The sequence below is a fragment of the Maniola jurtina genome, chromosome 2 (assembly GCF_905333055.1).
Source record: "Maniola jurtina chromosome 2, ilManJurt1.1, whole genome shotgun sequence".
NCBI lineage: Eukaryota > Metazoa > Arthropoda > Insecta > Lepidoptera > Nymphalidae > Maniola > Maniola jurtina.
Window position 1 is genome coordinate 14,102,800 of NC_060030.1, and position 18,893 is coordinate 14,121,692.

The 18,893-nt window shown below is 39.4% G+C and overlaps 3 protein-coding genes across 6 annotated transcripts in view; 2 read left to right on the forward strand and 1 right to left on the reverse strand.

Annotated features, from left to right (window-relative positions):
• Positions 1–18,501, forward strand: LOC123871372 (conserved oligomeric Golgi complex subunit 3). Of its 2 annotated transcripts, XR_006797257.1 has the most exons (12): positions 1–226; positions 604–789; positions 1,093–1,219; positions 2,191–2,339; positions 2,880–3,133; positions 3,779–3,997; positions 4,396–4,535; positions 5,470–5,627; positions 6,545–7,189; positions 7,622–7,804; positions 8,796–9,116; positions 18,490–18,501. XR_006797257.1 is itself a non-coding variant. In XM_045915155.1 (11 exons), exons 1-11 carry the CDS (start codon positions 80–82, stop codon positions 9,060–9,062), a joined length of 2,475 nt encoding a protein of 824 aa, XP_045771111.1. In that variant the 5' UTR covers positions 1–79; the 3' UTR covers positions 9,063–9,422. The 2 variants fall into 2 exon arrangements, 1 of the variants encoding a protein (XP_045771111.1); XM_045915155.1 differs by lacking the exon at positions 18,490–18,501 and having other exon boundaries at positions 8,796–9,422.
• LOC123871543 (mitochondrial-processing peptidase subunit beta) lies at positions 9,223–10,844 on the reverse strand. Its single transcript, XM_045915402.1, has one exon. It carries the CDS (start codon positions 10,732–10,734, stop codon positions 9,334–9,336), a length of 1,401 nt encoding a protein of 466 aa, XP_045771358.1. The 5' UTR covers positions 10,735–10,844; the 3' UTR covers positions 9,223–9,333.
• The window catches only part of LOC123871588 (mitochondrial folate transporter/carrier), a 29,052-nt gene continuing 21,850 nt past the window's right edge, over positions 11,692–18,893 (forward strand). For all 3 annotated transcript variants that reach the window (XR_006797293.1, XM_045915465.1, XM_045915475.1), the window contains exons 1-3: positions 11,692–12,063; positions 13,798–13,951; positions 14,722–14,971. Coding sequence is in view for 2 of the 3 variants with exons in the window: in XM_045915465.1 (XP_045771421.1) it covers positions 11,913–12,063; positions 13,798–13,951; positions 14,722–14,971 (555 nt within the window). In the remaining variant the exon portion in view is untranslated. The remainder of the gene's footprint in view (positions 12,064–13,797; positions 13,952–14,721; positions 14,972–18,893) is intronic.

Below are 18,893 nucleotides of genomic sequence, written 5' to 3' on the forward strand. Positions count from 1 at the left end.
CGTCAACTGGCAGCTGTTGCTTACTTTACTTCCAATTTTTTTATTTATTTCCCAAAACTATGAAGTTTTTATAGAAAACATGGATAACATGACTCTAAAGGAGATCCAAAACAAATTGCTGTTATGGGAGGCTGCTGATAATCCTCTGGCGCCGCTCACGTCAAGTCAAAGGGAGGCTATACTTGATTTAGAAGCCTTATCACTTGGCGTTCAAACTGATGAAGAAGTAATGCTATTATTTAGTGTTTTGCACAATAATCTCTTCACTCATCTCTTGAGTCCTCGTTTATTACACACGCCAGTTTATTTAAAACTAAGTGTAGATGCACAAGCCCTGCAAGGCCGTAGATGTCCTATGTCCTCCTGTGGATGTTTATTGTTTGATAATAATATAGATACAAACTCTATTGCATGTATTACTGCAGTTAACATGATACCTACCTCTACACAAGTTGAACCAGTGTAGTTAGAGCAAATTATTCAATCTTTTTACTAAAATACTAAAGTAATTAGAATTTACAAAAAGTCTGTTCACTGATAATGAATCTACCACTATTTCTACTGAAAACAAGAACTATTTTATTAAACTATTGCTATTTTTAGTACCCATCAGGACTTGTCCCTACAACAGATACAGATGGTGTACCAAAACTGGACACTACATATGAGTTCCTGGACTGGTATGACAAACTCAATGAGGTAGATATCAAGAATTATGATGAGCCATATGAAGCATATTATAAGCAGCTGGAGGATAGGCGGAATGAATGTGTAGCTTTGACAAACCAGGTAATTTTCAGCTCAGATAAGCCCTTATTTTCTTCCCTGTTGCTCTTTGTACTGCAGTTTTTGTTCTGCTATAATTCTGCCACTGTCAATGTAGTGAAGTGACAATTGAACAGAAATATCCATAATGTCATGATCAACTCCTCACTGGCTCACTACTGAGCACGGGTCTCCTCTCAGAATGATAAGTATATTGGCCATAGTGTACCACGCTAGCCAAAAGTAGATTGACTATTGTTTGTTTCATAACACTTCTTTCTTTTCACACTACATCCATTATGAAGATGATAATACTTATTTTCACAGATAACAGCAACCTTATCAGACTTGAACAAACTGTCAGATGAATACAACTTGGTGTCAAACAAAACCAATGCCCTGCACTCTATGAGTGAGCAGTTGCTAGCGGATCAAAATAAACTCTCAGAAATTGGTAAGACCTTATTTAACAATACTTGGATGAACCTATGAAGATCTTACTTAAAATCGCTTCATTTCTAAGCATTACACTAATTCTTTTTAAATTTCATGAATTCATGGATTAGTGTAATTATATGGAATAATTATGTACCCTGAAAGATGAATATTAGGGGAATAGTAAATAAATATAATATGAATAATAACAAATATCTAACTTCTTGAGTACTTTGAAGGTGGAAGTTTGGAGCACTAAACCCAAAGCAATACACAGAACAAACGCGCAGCACATGCCCTACTCTCCTCCCTGTAGTCTTCCTTTTTGATTACAAGTTAATGAGATAATATTTATAGCTACTTCAGATTGTTCAAGATCACACTAATATTATAAAGGCGAAAGTTTGTATGTGTGTGTGTGTGTGTGTGTGTGTGTGTGTGTGTGTGTGTGTGTGTGTGTGTGTGTGTGTGTGTGTGTATGTTTGTTACTCCTTCAAGCAAAAACTACTGGACGGATTGGGCTGAAATTCAGAATGGAGATAGATTATACTCTGGATTAGCACATAGGCTACTTTTTATCCCGGAAAATCAAAGAGTTCCCACGGGATTTTTAAAAAACTACATCCACGCGAACGAAGTCGCGGGCATCAGCTAGTAATACATAATTTACTCAAAAAATTGTTAGTCTTCCTTAACTTTGTACTCTGTCTTGCCAGTGACAAAGATGCGAGGATCCCGGGCGATCTATTTGTGCTCTCTACACACTTTTTTCTTTCTTTTTTCTCTCTGGGCTGGTTTCCGCACTTAAATGATTCCCTCTGTTGTGCGTGTGTTGCTCCTCCCCGCCAAAGTATTCACTTCAGCCGTCCAAACTCACTCCAGAAGCAGAGTAGACCGCCCAGGTTACCGAGTGCTTCATGGGGATCCCAAATGGCGTTCTCGTTGGCTCTCTACTTACATAAATATGATTTGTATGACCTTGCCTTCCAGGTGAGGATATAAAACACAAGCTGCACTACTTCACACAAGTGGAGCACCTGTCACAGCGCCTCAGCAGCCCCACCATGTCTGTGAACAGCGAGGCATTCTTCAACATCCTCGCCAAGATAGACGACTGCCTGGATTACATGAGGGCTAATGTAAGTATAGTGCATATATTTTGAGAACTCACTCGCCATTTTTGCTCTTTTCGACTGTCATGTCGACAAATTCCTTGCTTTATTTTTCTCAATTTGACATACCTACAGTTTTTCATAATTCAGTGCATAATTTTACTAACTTTGTGCCTTGGACGAATAAATACTAATCCATACTAATATTATAAATGCGAAAGTGTGTCTGTCTGTCTGTCTATCTGTCTGTCTGTCTGTCTGTCTGTCTGTCTGTCTGTCTGTCTGTCTGCTACGTTTTCACGGCCCAACCGCTGAACCGATTTTAATGAAATTTGGCACAGACTTGGGATACATCCCGGGGAAGGACATAGGCTACTATTTATCCCGGACATTCAAAGAGTTCCTATGGGATTTAAAAAAACCGAAATCCACGCGGACGAAGTCGCGGGCATTCTCTAGTAGTAAATAATTATAAAACTGCTTTGTGCATACTTTTTCTCAATTTTATGCAGAGTTTTTTCTCAGTTAGTCACATAGTCTCTCTAAGTTTGACGGATATTTTTTCAGAGCACATTCAAAGAAGCGCACACCTATTCAGTGAAGTACCGGCACCTGCAAAGCCGCGCCATATCGCTCATCCGCGCCTACGTCACACACGTCCTCAACCACGCAACAGAACAAGTGTTGACTCCGGACGAGCCCAACGAGGGCGAGAGTGCGGATACGGCTTATGCGGTGTATTTCGGCAAGTTCCAGGCCGCGGCGCCCAAACTGAAGATGGTGCTGAGTGAGGTGGAGAAACGGGCGCAGGGGAACGAAGAGTGAGTTGGTTTGATAATCGTTTTAGTTTATTAAACGGCGTGAATGTAAGTTGAAACCCGCGGTGCTGCCTGCAGCGGTACAATCAAGCCTTGTGTTGGTTGCGTACCCCTGCAAAATATTGGTACCTTCAAAAAAAAAGTGGATAGGCACCTTCTTGGCAGGTGTGCACCACCTTAGGCTGCATCATCTGCTTGGAGTGATTGCAATCAAGCGCAAGCCCATTCAGTTATATAAAAAACTCCTGTATACACACACGCACGCTGCGAGGAACGCGGCTGGCGAATCGTGGCACACGCGGTGGGGTGCTCTACTGCGAGCAAATCTGTATTTATAAGCCAAATGCGTATGACATGCTTCGGCATAAGTTTCGTTTGACTGCGATACGCTACGCACAACGCATATAGCAGAGAACGAGGCTCTAAGGTTGAAATCTATAGAGCGCACTTTGACTTTGCTTAGACTTAAGTTTCAGTTAAAACGAGACAGATTTATGTCAGCTGTATGACGCTGTCTCGCTTTAACAGGGTCTTAAGTCTGAGCAAAGTCAAAGTGTGCTATTTAGATCTCAGCCTTAGTGACGGCGTTCTCACAGATTGTCTACGAAGCTCATATTTTTAACAGAATGTGATTTCGTTTATTTCTAGTTATGCATCACTACTATCAGACCTGCAGCGCGAGTACGCGTCGCGCCGGCAGCGCGTGGCGGGCGGCGCCACGGCGGGCGCCCTGCGTGGCGCCGCGGACAGCCATGCGCGCGACCACTGCGCGCTGCTGCGCGCCGCGTGCTCGCTGCTCGCGCTCGCCGTGCGCGACGAGTGTGCGCTCTACACGCACTTCTTCACCGCCACCTCGCCTGCGCTAGAGTGAGTGTAACGTTAACGCCGTACACGCACGCGCGCGACTACTGCTTGCCGCGTGCTCGCTGCTCGCGCTAGTCGTGCGCGCTCTACACACACACTATACGGGGTATGACCAGAACGCTAGCAAAAATTTAGCGTTATTATTATACTTAACACAATCCGATGCCAATTTGCCTTATCTTGTACTTTTAATGATTTTGTATTTTTCCCGCATTACATACCTACGACGCTGCATTGACATCGAGTGACCTATTTACGGAACGTTCGTTGACCTTTAGCGTCAGTCAGATGTTTTATTTGCAATATATTGTGAACTTTTAAAAATAAGGAATCAGTATTATCACTGTCTTCAGTTTTGCTAGCGTTCTGGTTACACCCTGTATGTTGCGCCTCTGTCGCAGGGAGTACCTACAGTCGCTGTGCGTGGGGCTGTACGAGACGCTGCGGCCGTACATCATCCACATCAACCACCTGGAGACGCTCGCCGAGCTGTGCGTCATACTGAGGGTCGAGGTCATTGAGGAGCAGGTCAACAACGATCGTAAGTTACCCTCTACCTACAGTCTACCCTACACAGACCCATAAATTAAAAACAAAATACTTATAGCTTTGAAATCTCTTTTTGTATAAAACTATCCACAATGTGGCTAATTCTACCAATTACAATCCAGGTATCTTTAAAACAAGAGTGAATAGGCACCTTCTAGTAAACGCGTCCCATCTTAGACCACATCATCACTTTCCATCAGGTGTGATTGTGATCAAGCGCTTGCCTATAGTGAATAAAAAAAAATCACTTTTACACCAATCTCTAAACTGCACTTCTGTCTTTTCCGTAGGAATATAGGTTACTAGCCAATGCCCGCGACTTCGCCCGCGCGGATTTAGGTTTTTCGAAATCCCGTGGTAACTCTTCGATTTTCCGGGATAAAAAGTAGCCTATGTGCTAATCCAGGATATTATCTATCTCCATTTCAAATTTCAGCCCAATCCGTCCAGTGGTTTTTGCTTGAAGGAGTAACAAACATACATACACACATATATTTCGCCTTTATAATATTAAGTGTGATTATGAAGATACTCATCTGTAAATTGTGTCCATCTAGCTAGGCTAAATCTGAAACATAAAAATACATTGTACGTCAACCTTTAGAAATAGCTTTCGTCTTCGTAGAGCGTTGTCTCTGTAACTCATTCCTATGTGACGTCGGTCTCAACAATAGAGCCAACACTACAAAACTGCTATCTCTTTCTAAAGGTCGATGTACAATATTTCCTGCCAGGTAGGTACTGTACACACAATTTATGATTACTGATAAACTTTGACCGACAAAAAAGCAAAATGAATTACATAAGTTTGGATTTGTTACCTTTGAACTGTTAATTTGTGTAACTCACATAACTTCTTATTACTACCCCGTAGGTTAACCGTTGTTAATACATTGAAGATGTTTTATTTTGTCTATGAACCACAGCGGCACTGAGCGCCTTAGGGAACGTAGCTCGCGCGTTACTGCAGGACGCGCAGGAAAGACTCGTGTTCCGCGCGCACGTGCACCTGCGCGCCGACGTGCTCCGGTACCGCCCCGCGCCGGGCGACCTCGCCTATCCTGACAAACTGCTGATGATGGAAGTAAGTACATATGGCGAACTAGCGTCTGCGCGCGTCCTCGTCCGCGTGCCCTACACAAATTCAAATCTCTATTTTACCCCTTTAGGAGTTGAATTCAAATTACTATTTTTATTCAATTAGACTTTTACAAGTACTTTTGAATGGTCAAGAACATCTACCACTGGTTCGGAATGTCTACCGAAAAGAACCAGCAAGAAATTCGGCGGTTGCTCTTTTCAAAGATTTGATGTACAATATTATGCCATGTATAAAAGTAATTGAAGTCCCGCGCATTGCTGAAGCGAACTGCAGGTCAAATCTACGTTGTATTTTCAAAAAGTCTTGCTTAGCGGATGTCTACTTCATAATAGCTATCTGCATGCCTAATCAGCCCCATTCCTCTATGCAGTCTATGCAGTAGTTTAATTAATAGTTTTAGTTGATAGATCAGCCAGTCAGTCACCTTTTGGCTTCGCACGGGTTGCTTATTACAATATTTTTTAAATTAAAATATAGATTATGTCACTCAGGAATAATGTAGCTGTCTACTGGTAAAAGAATTTTTAAAATCGGTTCAGTTTTTCCAGAGATTACCCCCTACCAATAAACTTACAAACTTTACCTCTTTATAGATAGAAGGTTAGGTAATCAGTTGATTTTTCTTAAAATAGACTAGACTAGCGTTCCAAATCAGACCTGCTGGCAAGTGATAATGCAGCCTAAGATGGAGGGTGCTTGCCTAGATGCCTATTTATATTTTTTATTAATTAATTAAAAGTTGACGGGAAAACTGAAGCAGGAAGGGTATTTCATATCCTAAGATATGAAATACCCTTCCTGCTTCAAATTAGAAATGAGGAGGCAAATCGCTTCTTATCATATTCGTATTGTATGGTATAAAATAGGCATTTTAATATTAACATAACGTAAATTTTCAGCAAATAGCCTTATCCATACAAGAGCAGAGTCTGAAACGCAGCGATTCCCGCAACTCGATGATATCAGACATTTCAGCTACTTCCCAAGAAGTCGCGAACATAAACGTCGAAGCCCAAAGAAGACCGCAAGCTTCCCCCGCAGACCTTCACGGGATGTGGTACCCTGGAGTCAGACGGACCTTAGCGGCATTATCTAGACTTTACAGATGTCTAGAAAAACGGGTTTTCCAAGGACTAGCCCAAGAGGCGATATCCCTTTGCGTCCAGAGCGTAGACAGCGCTGCAAAGCAAATTTCAGCCACGAAAACTGACATTGACGGCGAACTGTTCCAAATAAAACATCTGCTTATATTGAGGGAGCAGATAGCACCATTCCAAGTTGATTTCATCGTCAAAGAAACTACTTTGGACTTCAGTAACGTAAAATCAGCCGCATATGGCCTAATTCAGAAACCAAGGCAAATCTTTTACTTGAATAGCAATAATGCGCTGTTGGAATTTCTTCTGGAAGGGACACCGCTAGTGAGGGAGCACCTATTGGATTCGAGGAAGGAAGTTGATAGGCAGTTGAAGAGTTGTTGCGAGACTTTTATTAAAATTTCTACAGAGATTATGGCCGGCCCGATAATTGAGTTTATTGAAAAGGTTGGTAGAATGTAGTGTGCCATTGAGAACTAAATCTGACAATCTTATTCCAAAACCAAAGCGGTAAACGATGGAAAACTTCTCCATTTAAAATTTTATTCAAATTACTTCTTTCTGAATATAATGCCGAAAATTAGTAAATGTAGGGTATATTTTAATTGTATCTACACTGTACTGGATCCAATTGTATTGCAGCTCTAATTTAGACCTTACACAAAAAAATCTATAAAATAATCTGTGATAGTATAAAGAATAAAGTCAGAACATTACATAATACACACTTTAGCAAGAGTTTATAGGATTTGTGACTCACACTGATTTTATTTTCGAAGTTTAGTTTTAACATGGAAATCTTCAATTAAATGTTATTTCAAATAATTATCTATAACGCGGATTACAATTCTTATGTAACAGATTATCCGCACATTTCAGGCCCAAGCATTCACCCCACCGGATCAACTGAAGTCTCAGCCGTGGGCAACGCCTGAACAACTGGCTGTGGTGGTCAAAGAGGCGCAGCGACGGATCAAGACGCATCTCGCTCCGTTGCAGCGATCCATGCAGTTATATCTCGCCAATAAGGAGACGGAGTTCATATTGTTTAGACCAATCAGGGTAGGTAATCTGTTGTTTCTTATTGATGCTCTACAAATAGGTGGTAGGTACTCAACTGCAGTCTCACCTAAATGATGTAGTCTAATACCTGTATTCACAATCATTACTATGAGATCTCACAGTGCGCTCGAATGCATAGTGTAGATTCCACCAATCAGATGCCTGTCACGTCAATTTACAATGATTTGATTGGTGGAACTTGCACTATGCGTTCGAACGCACCATGAGACCCTATAGTAATGATTGTGAATACGGCCGTAAGATGAACGCATGCAAACCTGGAAGGGATATAGCAGTCCTATATCTGTGGTTTCCAGGTAGACATTTGTGGGTCACAGACGCCAAAGACGCGACAAACTAAACGTTATGGGTATGGTTTCCACATGGGTACCCCATACTCATAATCTTTGGCAAAAAGAAACAAAGGTTGTCAGCAGAGATGTCGTGAGGATGAGTTGAAATTAACAGCTGGCCATTTATGAAGCAGGGTGGCACAGAACCGTAAGCAATGGCGAGAGTAGGAGCAGGCCTTTGCCGCGAGGCACTGAGGCTGAGATCTTTAGAGCGCACTTTGATTTTGCCTAGACTTAAGTTTCAGTTAAAACGAGATAGATTTATGCCAGTAGTATAGCGCTGTTTCGTTTTAACTGAAACTTAAGTCTAAGCAAATTCAAAGTGCAATCTATAGATTTCAACCTGAAAGTTGAGAGATTTTTTGTAATGCAAATAACTTAATCATTAACTACTCTCTGAAGTAAAGGCTATTTTTATTGTTTTAAACATGAAAATTGTATTGCACCGCTCTGCCAGACACCCCGCGCGTTAGACGCGTGCGGCCACCGACATATTGGCTTAGAGCTGTTATAAAGGTTGATGATGATCTAATAACCATAAAGTACCTTGTGGATCTAAATCAATTCAGTAATTTTTAGGTTTTACATAAATTAATTGTGTTTGTTATTTGTACTCAAATAAAATATTTTTGTTTCAGAATAACGTGGTTGGTTACTTTGTTCAATTGGAACAAATTCTTACAAATTCTGGCTATTCATATGAAGACACCTTAATAGTGGCCTGCCCCACTCCAGAACAAGTGTCAGTTTTTATTTCTTCTGCAAGCCTGATCAGCCATGCTGAGCCCGTGTTGCCGTATGGGAAAAAGAAGCAGACTACGGTTGTGAGGAAGCCTAGTGTTACCAGTGTGCCAGAAAAAACTGACGAAAAACCCACCGAAAACCCCCCTATTCAGGGCACTTAAACTAAATTAAATTTTTATGTTAAGAAATATTATGCAATACCTAATTCCATACTTGTATAATAAAAATAAAAATAATGTAGATTATTCCAATTATTTATTTACATGTTTTATACCTTATGTTATTTTATTGTATTACTATACTATTAAATAAATACATCCACCAAAGACAAGTGTTTTATTGTAATAAAACAAAGACATTTGGCTGAGCTCTTTAATGGTTTTAACTCAAGTGATTTGAATTGTTACTAATATAATATTTATAGTTATGAGTTTACGCCCTGAGCCAGTACATGCCAGCACGGATTCTGGTGTAGTCTGGCAGAGCTTCTGTAGGGCCGACTGCCGCCACAACGGGGCAGCGGTCGAAAAGGTATTTGTAGCAAACATCTCTGACATTCTGTACAGAGACTGAGTCAATCCTTGCATCCAGCTCATGTAGGGGGATACGCCTGTTGTAGCATAAGATTTGACGACCGATGTCTTCGCACACTGGTGTAGTTCCATCCAGTTGGAGTAACATGTTAGTCTTGAGAAGGTTCTTAGCTCTATCAACCTCTCCTTCAGTCACTGATGTGCACAGCTTCATCCATTCCTTCTGAATATTGTACACCATGTCTTCAATCTGCATTGGCTCAGCTACAAAGTAGATGCCCCACAGCCCTGTGTCCTTGTAGCAAGTGTTGAAGGACTGGAAGCTATGGCAGAGGTTCTCACAAGATGCTGCTCTAGCTAAGTATGAGGCATTATTAGCGCCACCACCCTGAGACCTGTCCCAAGCTCCGATAAGAGTGTTTGCAACCATCAAAGGAATGTTATCAGCATCTGTCCAACCAGCTCCCTCAACCGCAATTGCGACGTGAGCGAGAGGCATTGAATCATCTCTTACACGGATATCTGAGCCGGTGTAGCGGCAAGGCAGTAGCTCAACATCAGTAGCAGTGTTTTTCAGACCACCCAAGTTCTTGCCGGCTAAATCTACCAATTTACTGTGCTCAATGCCACCGGCACCCGCCAGTACAATCCTGCTCGGCTGGTAGTGAGTTTTTATGTACTGCTGGAGATCAGCTTTGGAGATTTTCTTAATGTTTTTGGTGGGTCCAAGGATTGTCTGTCCTAGAGGAGTGCCTTGGAACGCGGTGGCGTGCAAATGGTCAAACACCACTTCTTGCAAGTTACTCTCGACGTCCTGCATTTCGCGAAGGATGACGCCACGTTCTCGTTCGATTTCGGGTTCAGCGAGCGAAGAGTTTTGAATGATGTCAGCAAGGATTTCTACGGCAGCGGGAACGTCGTTAGCGAGACATTTAGCGTAGAACACTGTCTGCTCCCGAGATGTGTACGCGTTCAAGTGTGCGCCCATGTTCTCGACGAGGAGCTCTAAGTCGGTCTGGGACCTTTTGCTGGTCCCTTTGAAAGCCATGTGCTCTAGGAAGTGGGCGACACCATTGTTTTTAGAGTTCTCGTACCTGGATCCGGCGTCAATCCAGAGCCCCACAGTGGCAGTAGCGGCGCCGGAATCTTCAGAGGCAACGCGGATCCCATTGTCGAGTACTGTAAGCTGCGTCGGAGGAACGTTGACGAGGGCCTGCTTGTAGGCGGCGGCTGTGGCTAGGGCGCGAACATTATTGCCCCTTTTTGTGATAAACCTTACAGTACTTGCTACTTTCAACATTTTTCCTCCTCAATCCTTGCACTTATGAAATTTTTGCTCGCTGATTTACGTAATGTTAAAGTTAAAGTTCTTGCAATTTTGAAAGATGTCAATTTAGTGTTTCCAGTTTCCACTTACTATTTTGGTTTTACCTAGGTTTTTTTACCCTACTTTCTTTAAGAACCTGCTCTTACCAAAAATATACCGATTTGGGGCGCATATTCATAATACCATAATATTTTCACTTTTATAATATAATTTCAAGACATGAAATCTTAAGTTTTGTGATGAAGAAGATGTTTGGGCTTTGGTCATAATAATTTTCATCCATTTTCAAATTAACTATAATAACTCTCAGATTCATACGATTAATAATTATCATTATTGATTGTTAGCAAATTAGTAATGACTTTTTCATTCTGCTCTTTTCTAGCATTTTTGAGCCTATCCTCTTCCATAAAAATATGTACAAACCAATATACATAAGGGGGAGTGTAAAAACAGGGCTACCACCTGAAGTTTGATTTTACTTCAAATCACAATAAATACCTGTGAACATAAAAAACGCTATACCTAATATTACTCATTTTGCCCTAAAATAGGGCGAAATCCCTAAAAATGGAAACACTGACAATTGTTTCAATTGTCAATGTCAAAATTAAATATGAGCTACCTATTGATAATAATCAATGTTACTTTCCTGAAATGGAACGTGAAATAAATAAAATGTTTGTAATGGAGATAATTGGGGTATCTCGGGTAACTACTAAAGCTGAGTCGATGATTATTATAAATTATGTTCACTTGTAGAAAATGATTTTAAATCATGTCTTGGTAAATAAAGAAGCAATATATTTTTACTTTTATAAAAAATATAATTATCAACTTTACACAGGTTCAATTTACTAAAGTTACCCTTGTCCCCTTAATTACTTACTACAATACAATACAATTATTTTTACGGGTACGTGTAAAGGAACGTCAACGTCACATAGAATTACATGAAAGAAAAGAAATCATGTGGAAATCATTTCGTTCACGCCTATTCCATTTCAACGGAATATTACGAAAGCAATGATGTGCAGTGAAAATCATTATTTATTAAATTTCGCTAAAGTTACGTGGGAAAGTGTCGGGCAGGCGTAAGCGTGAAATACAGTGTTATCAAAATGTTATACCTTTGATTTGTTGCTTTCATCATGACTACAATTAAGAATCCTAATCCGTCGTCTTCTAAGCTTGCTCTTCTGAACCACATCAAGTACGAGCACCTGGTAGCTGGCATATCAGGTGGCGTCACATCCACATTAATTTTGCACCCCCTGGATCTTATTAAAATTCGTTTTGCTGGTAAGTTTGCACCATCTTAACCACAAATCATACATCATTCATAAACAATGTCGTGTTTCAGTGCTTCCGTCTAAAATTTTATATTCAAATGTATCCTGAGTTGAAGTAAATCTTGTACTTTTGATATAAGATTCAGTAGAAAAAAGAAAAGCAAATTCAGCCATTGTTTGGCGACCTTGAACTTGGAATTATAGGCAGAATAGGGCAGTTTTGAAAGTGGTTCTACACAAATGCCACAATAACAAAGAAACCCTGATGCAATCATTATTTTAGTTTACACCATAACAGTTTATTTTTGTTTGGCTTATTTGCATAACACTGTTTATATGAAACCTAATAGTTAACCTGAGGTTCATTTCAATAATACAGATTAAACCAGTTTTTATGATTCAAAACAATATTGAAAGGACTGAGTGTATAAGTGTAATAATATGGACACTGCATCACTACCCGTATTATAAATGTGAAACTGTGCTTGTTTGTTTGTTACTCAATCATGTCAAGATTTAGCAACAGATTGATGTGATTTTTTTACATGGTATAATAAAGAAGGACCTCAAGAGAGACATAGGAAAACCAGTGTTCCCATGGGATTTTTAAAAACCTAAATCTATTAATATTATAAATGAAAGTGTGTCTTTCTATAAATGAAAAGTTAACAGGCAGATTAGATAATATCTGTCTGTTAACCTTTCATCAATCATTGAATCATATGGCGCTGGATACTTTTTATCCTAGAAAATTGAAGATTCCCTACAGAATTTGATAAAAACCTAAACCTGTGTGGATAAAGTGCCAACCATCAGCTTCATCATCAGCAACAAAAAGTTCATGCTCTATCCTTTTTTAGTAATATTAAAATGAAAAAGATGCAGATACTTTAAATTTAGTTTAAAGAAAGGCAACAGAATCAGCGCTAATATGTACTTCACATGTTTAAAAGATTAATATTGTTTATATTTGTTATATTTCTGCTATTTCTTCAAAGCTGCACTATCTAATAAAACAGATAATTAATATTCTTTATGAAGTTCATTGTGTTTATGTTTAACACTAATTTGCAGCATGGTAATGTAATTAGTCACCTCTGAATTTCAGCTTCACTGTTGGTTAATGAACACTTTGTTCACTTGTCATAATATTCCTCATTTATCTTTTCTTCTAAAGTCATTATTTAAATATAAATGAGGGTTAACGAACAACAAGGTTGTAACAAACAAAACCATGTTCATTTTTATAAAGTACATCACTAATTCACTACCCATATAAATGCGAAAGTGTGTTTGTTTGTTGGTTAATTAGTTTGTCTTTCAATCAAGGTGCAATGGAGCAACGGATCGGCGTGGTTTTTTGCATGAATATAGTAAGACCTGGAGAGTGACATAGGCTACTTTTTATTCCAGAAAATTAGAGTTCTTTCAGGATTTTAAAACTTAAATCCACCGGATAAAGTCACAGTCATCAGCTAGTAATAAGTAATTATGAAGAAAGCTTTTTTAAATAGATCCTTGGTATATGCATATGTATTACCAAGGTATGTTTATGTCAAGTACCTGGTGTATATTATATTGTCAAGCACAAGTGCCAAGAAACCAATTTGATTTGAAACCTGTTTGTTTTTGAAATAAATGAAAATAAAAGTGAACTGAATGTGGTCCACCATAAATTAGGTTTTTTTTTATTGATTTGGTACTTGTCTGAAATTTGAAATTAATGCATTTCTTTTTGTGTCAGTGAATGATGGGCGGACTGCAACGGTACCGCGCTATGATGGGCTGGGCAGCGCGTTTGTCACAATAGTGAAGAAGGAAGGCGTGCGGGGTCTCTACCGCGGCGTCACACCAAACGTGTGGGGCTCCGGCTCTGCCTGGGGGTTCTACTTCTTGTTGTGAGTGCTTCTTCTTTTTCTTCAACGGTATCGCGCTACGATGGGCTGGGTAGCGCGTTTGTTAAAATATTGAAGAAGGAAAGAGTGCGGGGTCTCTACCGTGGCGTTACACCAAACGTGTGGGGTTCCGGCTCTACCTGGGGGTTCTACTTGTTGTGAGTGCTTCTTCTTTTTCTTCAACGGTATCGCGCTATGATGGGTTGGGTAGCGCGTTCGTTAAAATAGTGAAGGAGGAAAGTATGTGGGATCTCTACCGCGGCGTCACACCAAACGTGTGGGGTTCCGGCTCTACTTGGGGGTTCTACTTCTTGTTGTGAGTGCTGCTTCTTTTTCTTCAACGGTATCGCGCTATGATGGGCTGGGTAGCGCGTTTGTTAAAATATTGAAGAAGGAAAGCATGTGGGGTATCCACCGCGGCGTCACACCAAACGTGTGGGATTCCGGCTCTGCCTGGGGTTCTACTTCTTAAAACCAAAGTTGGCACACCAGTGGGCATCTGTTAGCTCCTGACATTTTCTAAACTAAGTAATCTATTACGAATATTATAAATGCGAAAGTGTCTATTTGTCTGTTGTCACCTTTCCATGGCCCATCAGCATAACCAATTTTGACGAAGTACAGAAATAGCTTTTAACCCAGAAACGATATGCTACTTTCTATCCTGGAAAATCAAAGAATTTTGACGGAACTTCAACAGTCTAAATCTAAGAGGATAAAGTAGCTGGTTTTATTTAGTTGCCAATTTTGATAAACTGCTTAAAATTTTCCAGCTATAACGCGATAAAAACATGGATCCAAGGCGGCAACGCGCGCACGCCGCTCGGTCCAGGCCTCCACATGCTCGCCGCGGCGCAGGCCGGCGTGCTGTCACTCGTCATGACCAACCCCATCTGGGTGGTGAAGACGCGCCTGTGCCTGCAGTACAGCGAGACCACGCTCGCGGACCACAAGCGCTACAACGGCATGGTCGACGGCCTCACTAAGATCTACCGGACCGAGGGCGTCAGGGGGCTGTACAGGGTAAGTTTATTGTTATTTCATTTGCAGAAACTACTCATTGTTTTTATTGTTTGTGTAAGTATAATGTACCAACCCAACGCCATTTGATTGAAGAGCCACCTACATATGTTTGCAATACAGCAAAGAGCATATCACACTATCACACTAATATTATAAAGGAGAAAGTTTGTGTGTGTGTGTGTGTGTGTGTGTGTGTGTGTGTGTGTGTGTGTGTGTGTGTGTGTGTGTGTGTGTGTGTGTGTGTATGTTTGTTACTCCTTCAAGCAAAAACTACTGGATGGATTGGGCTGAAATTTAGAATGGAGATAGATTATACCTTGGATTAGCACATAGGCTACTTTTTATCCCGGAAAATCAAAGAGTTCCCACGGGAATTTTAAAAAACCTACATCCACGCGAACGAAGTCGCGGGTATCAGCTAGTTATGAAATATATGGTCAAATGCTTCAGTAAGATCTGTAGAGGTCTTCGAGAGGCTATGCATAGTCCAGGTTGATGGTAGGTATCATATGAAAGAGCTTTATCTGTAAATTCTAAAACAGATTTTTATTTTTTTTATCCATAATATTATAGTTTTTGATTTATCATGCAAAATGTCAGAAAATATACCCGAGTACGGAACCCTCCTTGCGCGAGTCTGACTCGCACTTGGCCGGTTTTTTAGGACCAATTTTTTAAAATGCTTTTGTTTCGTACATACTGTAACATTAAATATGCGCTAAGCAACTTGTTATTGATCTTTGGCTTTGGAGACATGTTTAATGTACCTAATGGGAAACATGTGAATGTGTCTGTTTATAAAGAAATATATTTACACCAGTACAGGGAAACCATCAAGGACTGCACTTATCATGTATTTATCTCTGAAATAGTCTTGTTGTGGCTAATAATAAATTCGTGCAAATTAAAAATCACCCAGGATCTTCTCAATAACTCAACTCAAACACAAGTCTCATACATACGCTAAGGAACAAGGATAGATGAAAATCCACTGGATTCACTACAGCAATATGACATATTGAAATATCAAGGGATCACCTTATGGCCGCAGGCAAAACAAAAAAAAAATGAAAAAAAAAACGTGTAAAAATACAGATCAGTTTTATATTAGGTTTTATCATACCAAGTTTCAATATAACATAACAAATACAAAGTACTGCCTGCATAATATATAACGGAAAATTAAATTAAAAACTAAATAGGTGCCTACCGTATTTTCATCTGAAAAAAATGACGCGATATTATTAGGTATTTTTATCGACATCAATTTGATTGATCTTGTTTCCTATATCTGCAGGGCCAGATAAAAATAATAAACGTATTATTTTACCGACATGGCGGCGTCCTTAATTTTTTTTTTAAATCTACTAATATATTCCTATTCCTATGAAAAATTAGTTCTGAGTTTATAGACCAAATTAATAATTTTTAAATCCTCTTTTTTTACTTTACCAAAGCATTTTAAAATAGCGTATCTCTCCAAGGTTAAGGATCTACATGATCATCAAAAATTTTTGTTTATCAACATCTATGAAAATAACAACCCAATTTTAGGAAATCTGTGTGAGGTCATCCATGTTTTTAATGAATTCGCAGACTTGAAGTAGATATACGTTTTCTCTTATATAATAACGAATTATTATGAGGATTTCGATAATAATAGAAATCATGGTAAATGACGGCAAGCGCGCCAAGAATTTGACGCGAAAATAGGAGATGCATGGTTCGTGACTATAAACTATTTTTAATTGTTATGTCTGTCTGTACTGTTGGGTTTCTATTTCCGGTATGTAGAGGTGTAAAAGTGCCTGTTTTATCGCTTATGATTAACCGCGGTCTCACGTGATGGAAAGTGATGGTGCTGTCTAGTCTAAAGGTCAAACATAAACGCGATATACTTAGTTTGCACGACACTGCCGGGTTTCAAAATTTGAGTTTTCGAGTTAATTATTGATTTTGCTTGTTAAAGCTGCTCTGCAAAGTGCAAACTGCGAACCATATTTTTAAAGATTTTTTTAATCGTTTCCACACTTTCATCGACACTATCGAATCGATATTTTTGACGATTTCTTCAAATTAAATAGTACGAATCGATTTTTACGTGGCATCGTTTGTCATACGTGGAATTCTAAATTACTCAGAAATACTTACAGAGTTTGAAGTTTTTAACATTGAACAATCGAATAAGCCTTCCTTCAAAATAAACTTGAGACATTTTAGAAAAGGTAATTAATCTCAAAGCCAGAATTTAGAATGTCTTTTCTTTGGTCTAGTTATTCTGGAAACTTTGGCGACTGGTTACCAAACAAATACTACCCATCCACAAATCAGAGTTTTTTAATACTGTTGTGGCATAGACATAATACACTTATACAGACTTTAGTATAGCTTTTCGAAAGTTATATCTATTAAGCTTGAGAGATGTTTGCGTGACTGCAAAAATTTTGCCTTCGAATTTTATTTTAATGGTAACCTTCTGAATGTTCTCTACAAGGTCACGTTATGGAATACGGACATCATTGGACGTATTTTCTTAAAATAACCTCCAAAAAACCCTCCTTAAAAAATAATTTCAACCCATAATTACTTAAGTAAAAAAATAGATAAGAAAAAATATCCTGATTCCAGGATTCGCCCATCGATTTTGACCCCGCAATTTTGAATTGATTGTGGGCTGGAACGTTTTTCAGAAAATATCTTCAAAAGGGTATTTATATTGCGTCTATAAACCTGGCAGAAACTTTTCCTGCTACTCGATTCCGGAAAAACTGCATCAATCATTATTACAGTCTCAATCGTTGTGATTGGCTGAATTTGTGCTATTCTTGTTGCAACAATGCATTGTAGCCAATAGTGAGTGAGCGTCAACCAATCAGAGGTGATTGCGATCAGGACATTGTAGCTGTCATTATACCGCAATCGAGCAGCTGGTTATCGCACGCCACTTTAGATTGCATCGTCGTCTTTATCGTCAGGTGAGATCGCAGTCGAGTGCGAAACTGAGATCGATAAAAGAGTCGCGGGCTTACGTAATATAACGCATACTAATCTCTAAGAGTAGGTTATAAGGAATTATTATTATACTAGGTGATACCCGCGACTACGTTCGTGTAGACTTAGGTTTTTAAAACCCCGTGGGAACTCTGGGATACAAAGTTGCCTATGTCAATTTCCGGCACGCAAGCTACCTCTGTACCAAAATTCATATAAATCGGTTAAACGGATGGGTCTTTGAGAATCCCGGGGGAATTCTTCGATTTTCTGGGATAAAAAGTAGCCTATGTCCAAGTACCAAATTACATCAAAATCGGTTTAACAGTTGGGCCGTGAAAAGCTAGCAGACAAACAGACAGACAGACACACTTTCGCATTTATAATATTAGTATGGATTTATCATTCCGTTAAAGCCTGAGGCACAGACAACGCCGCGTTGGAAATGTAACCTAAATGGGGGCCTAGCCTTTTAAATTGTTACATAAAATTGTGTACTTACTTGTCAACTATGTACCTACATAAAGAATTATTGTAAAAGTTTATTTGCATACAAAACGTTTCCAATTTCCATTTCTATTTCTATAAAACCTTGATGCTCAAAATGTCAATGTTGTTTTATGGGAAAATAAAATACCAATTTCGACATTGAAAAATGCGCGCAAAATCCATTGGAGACTTTTTTAAACCTGGAGTTAACGTTTTTAACCCCCAACCCAAAAAGAGAAGTGTTATAAGTTTGAAGTGTGTATCTGTGTATCTGTCTGTGGCATCGTAGCTCCTAAACTAATGAACCGATTTTAATTTAGTTTTTTTTGTTTGAAAGGTGGCTTGATCGAGAGTGTTCTTAGCTATAATCCAAGAAAATCGGTTCATCGGTTCATCCGTTTGAAAGTTATCAGCTCTTTTCTAGTTATTACTGTAACCTTCA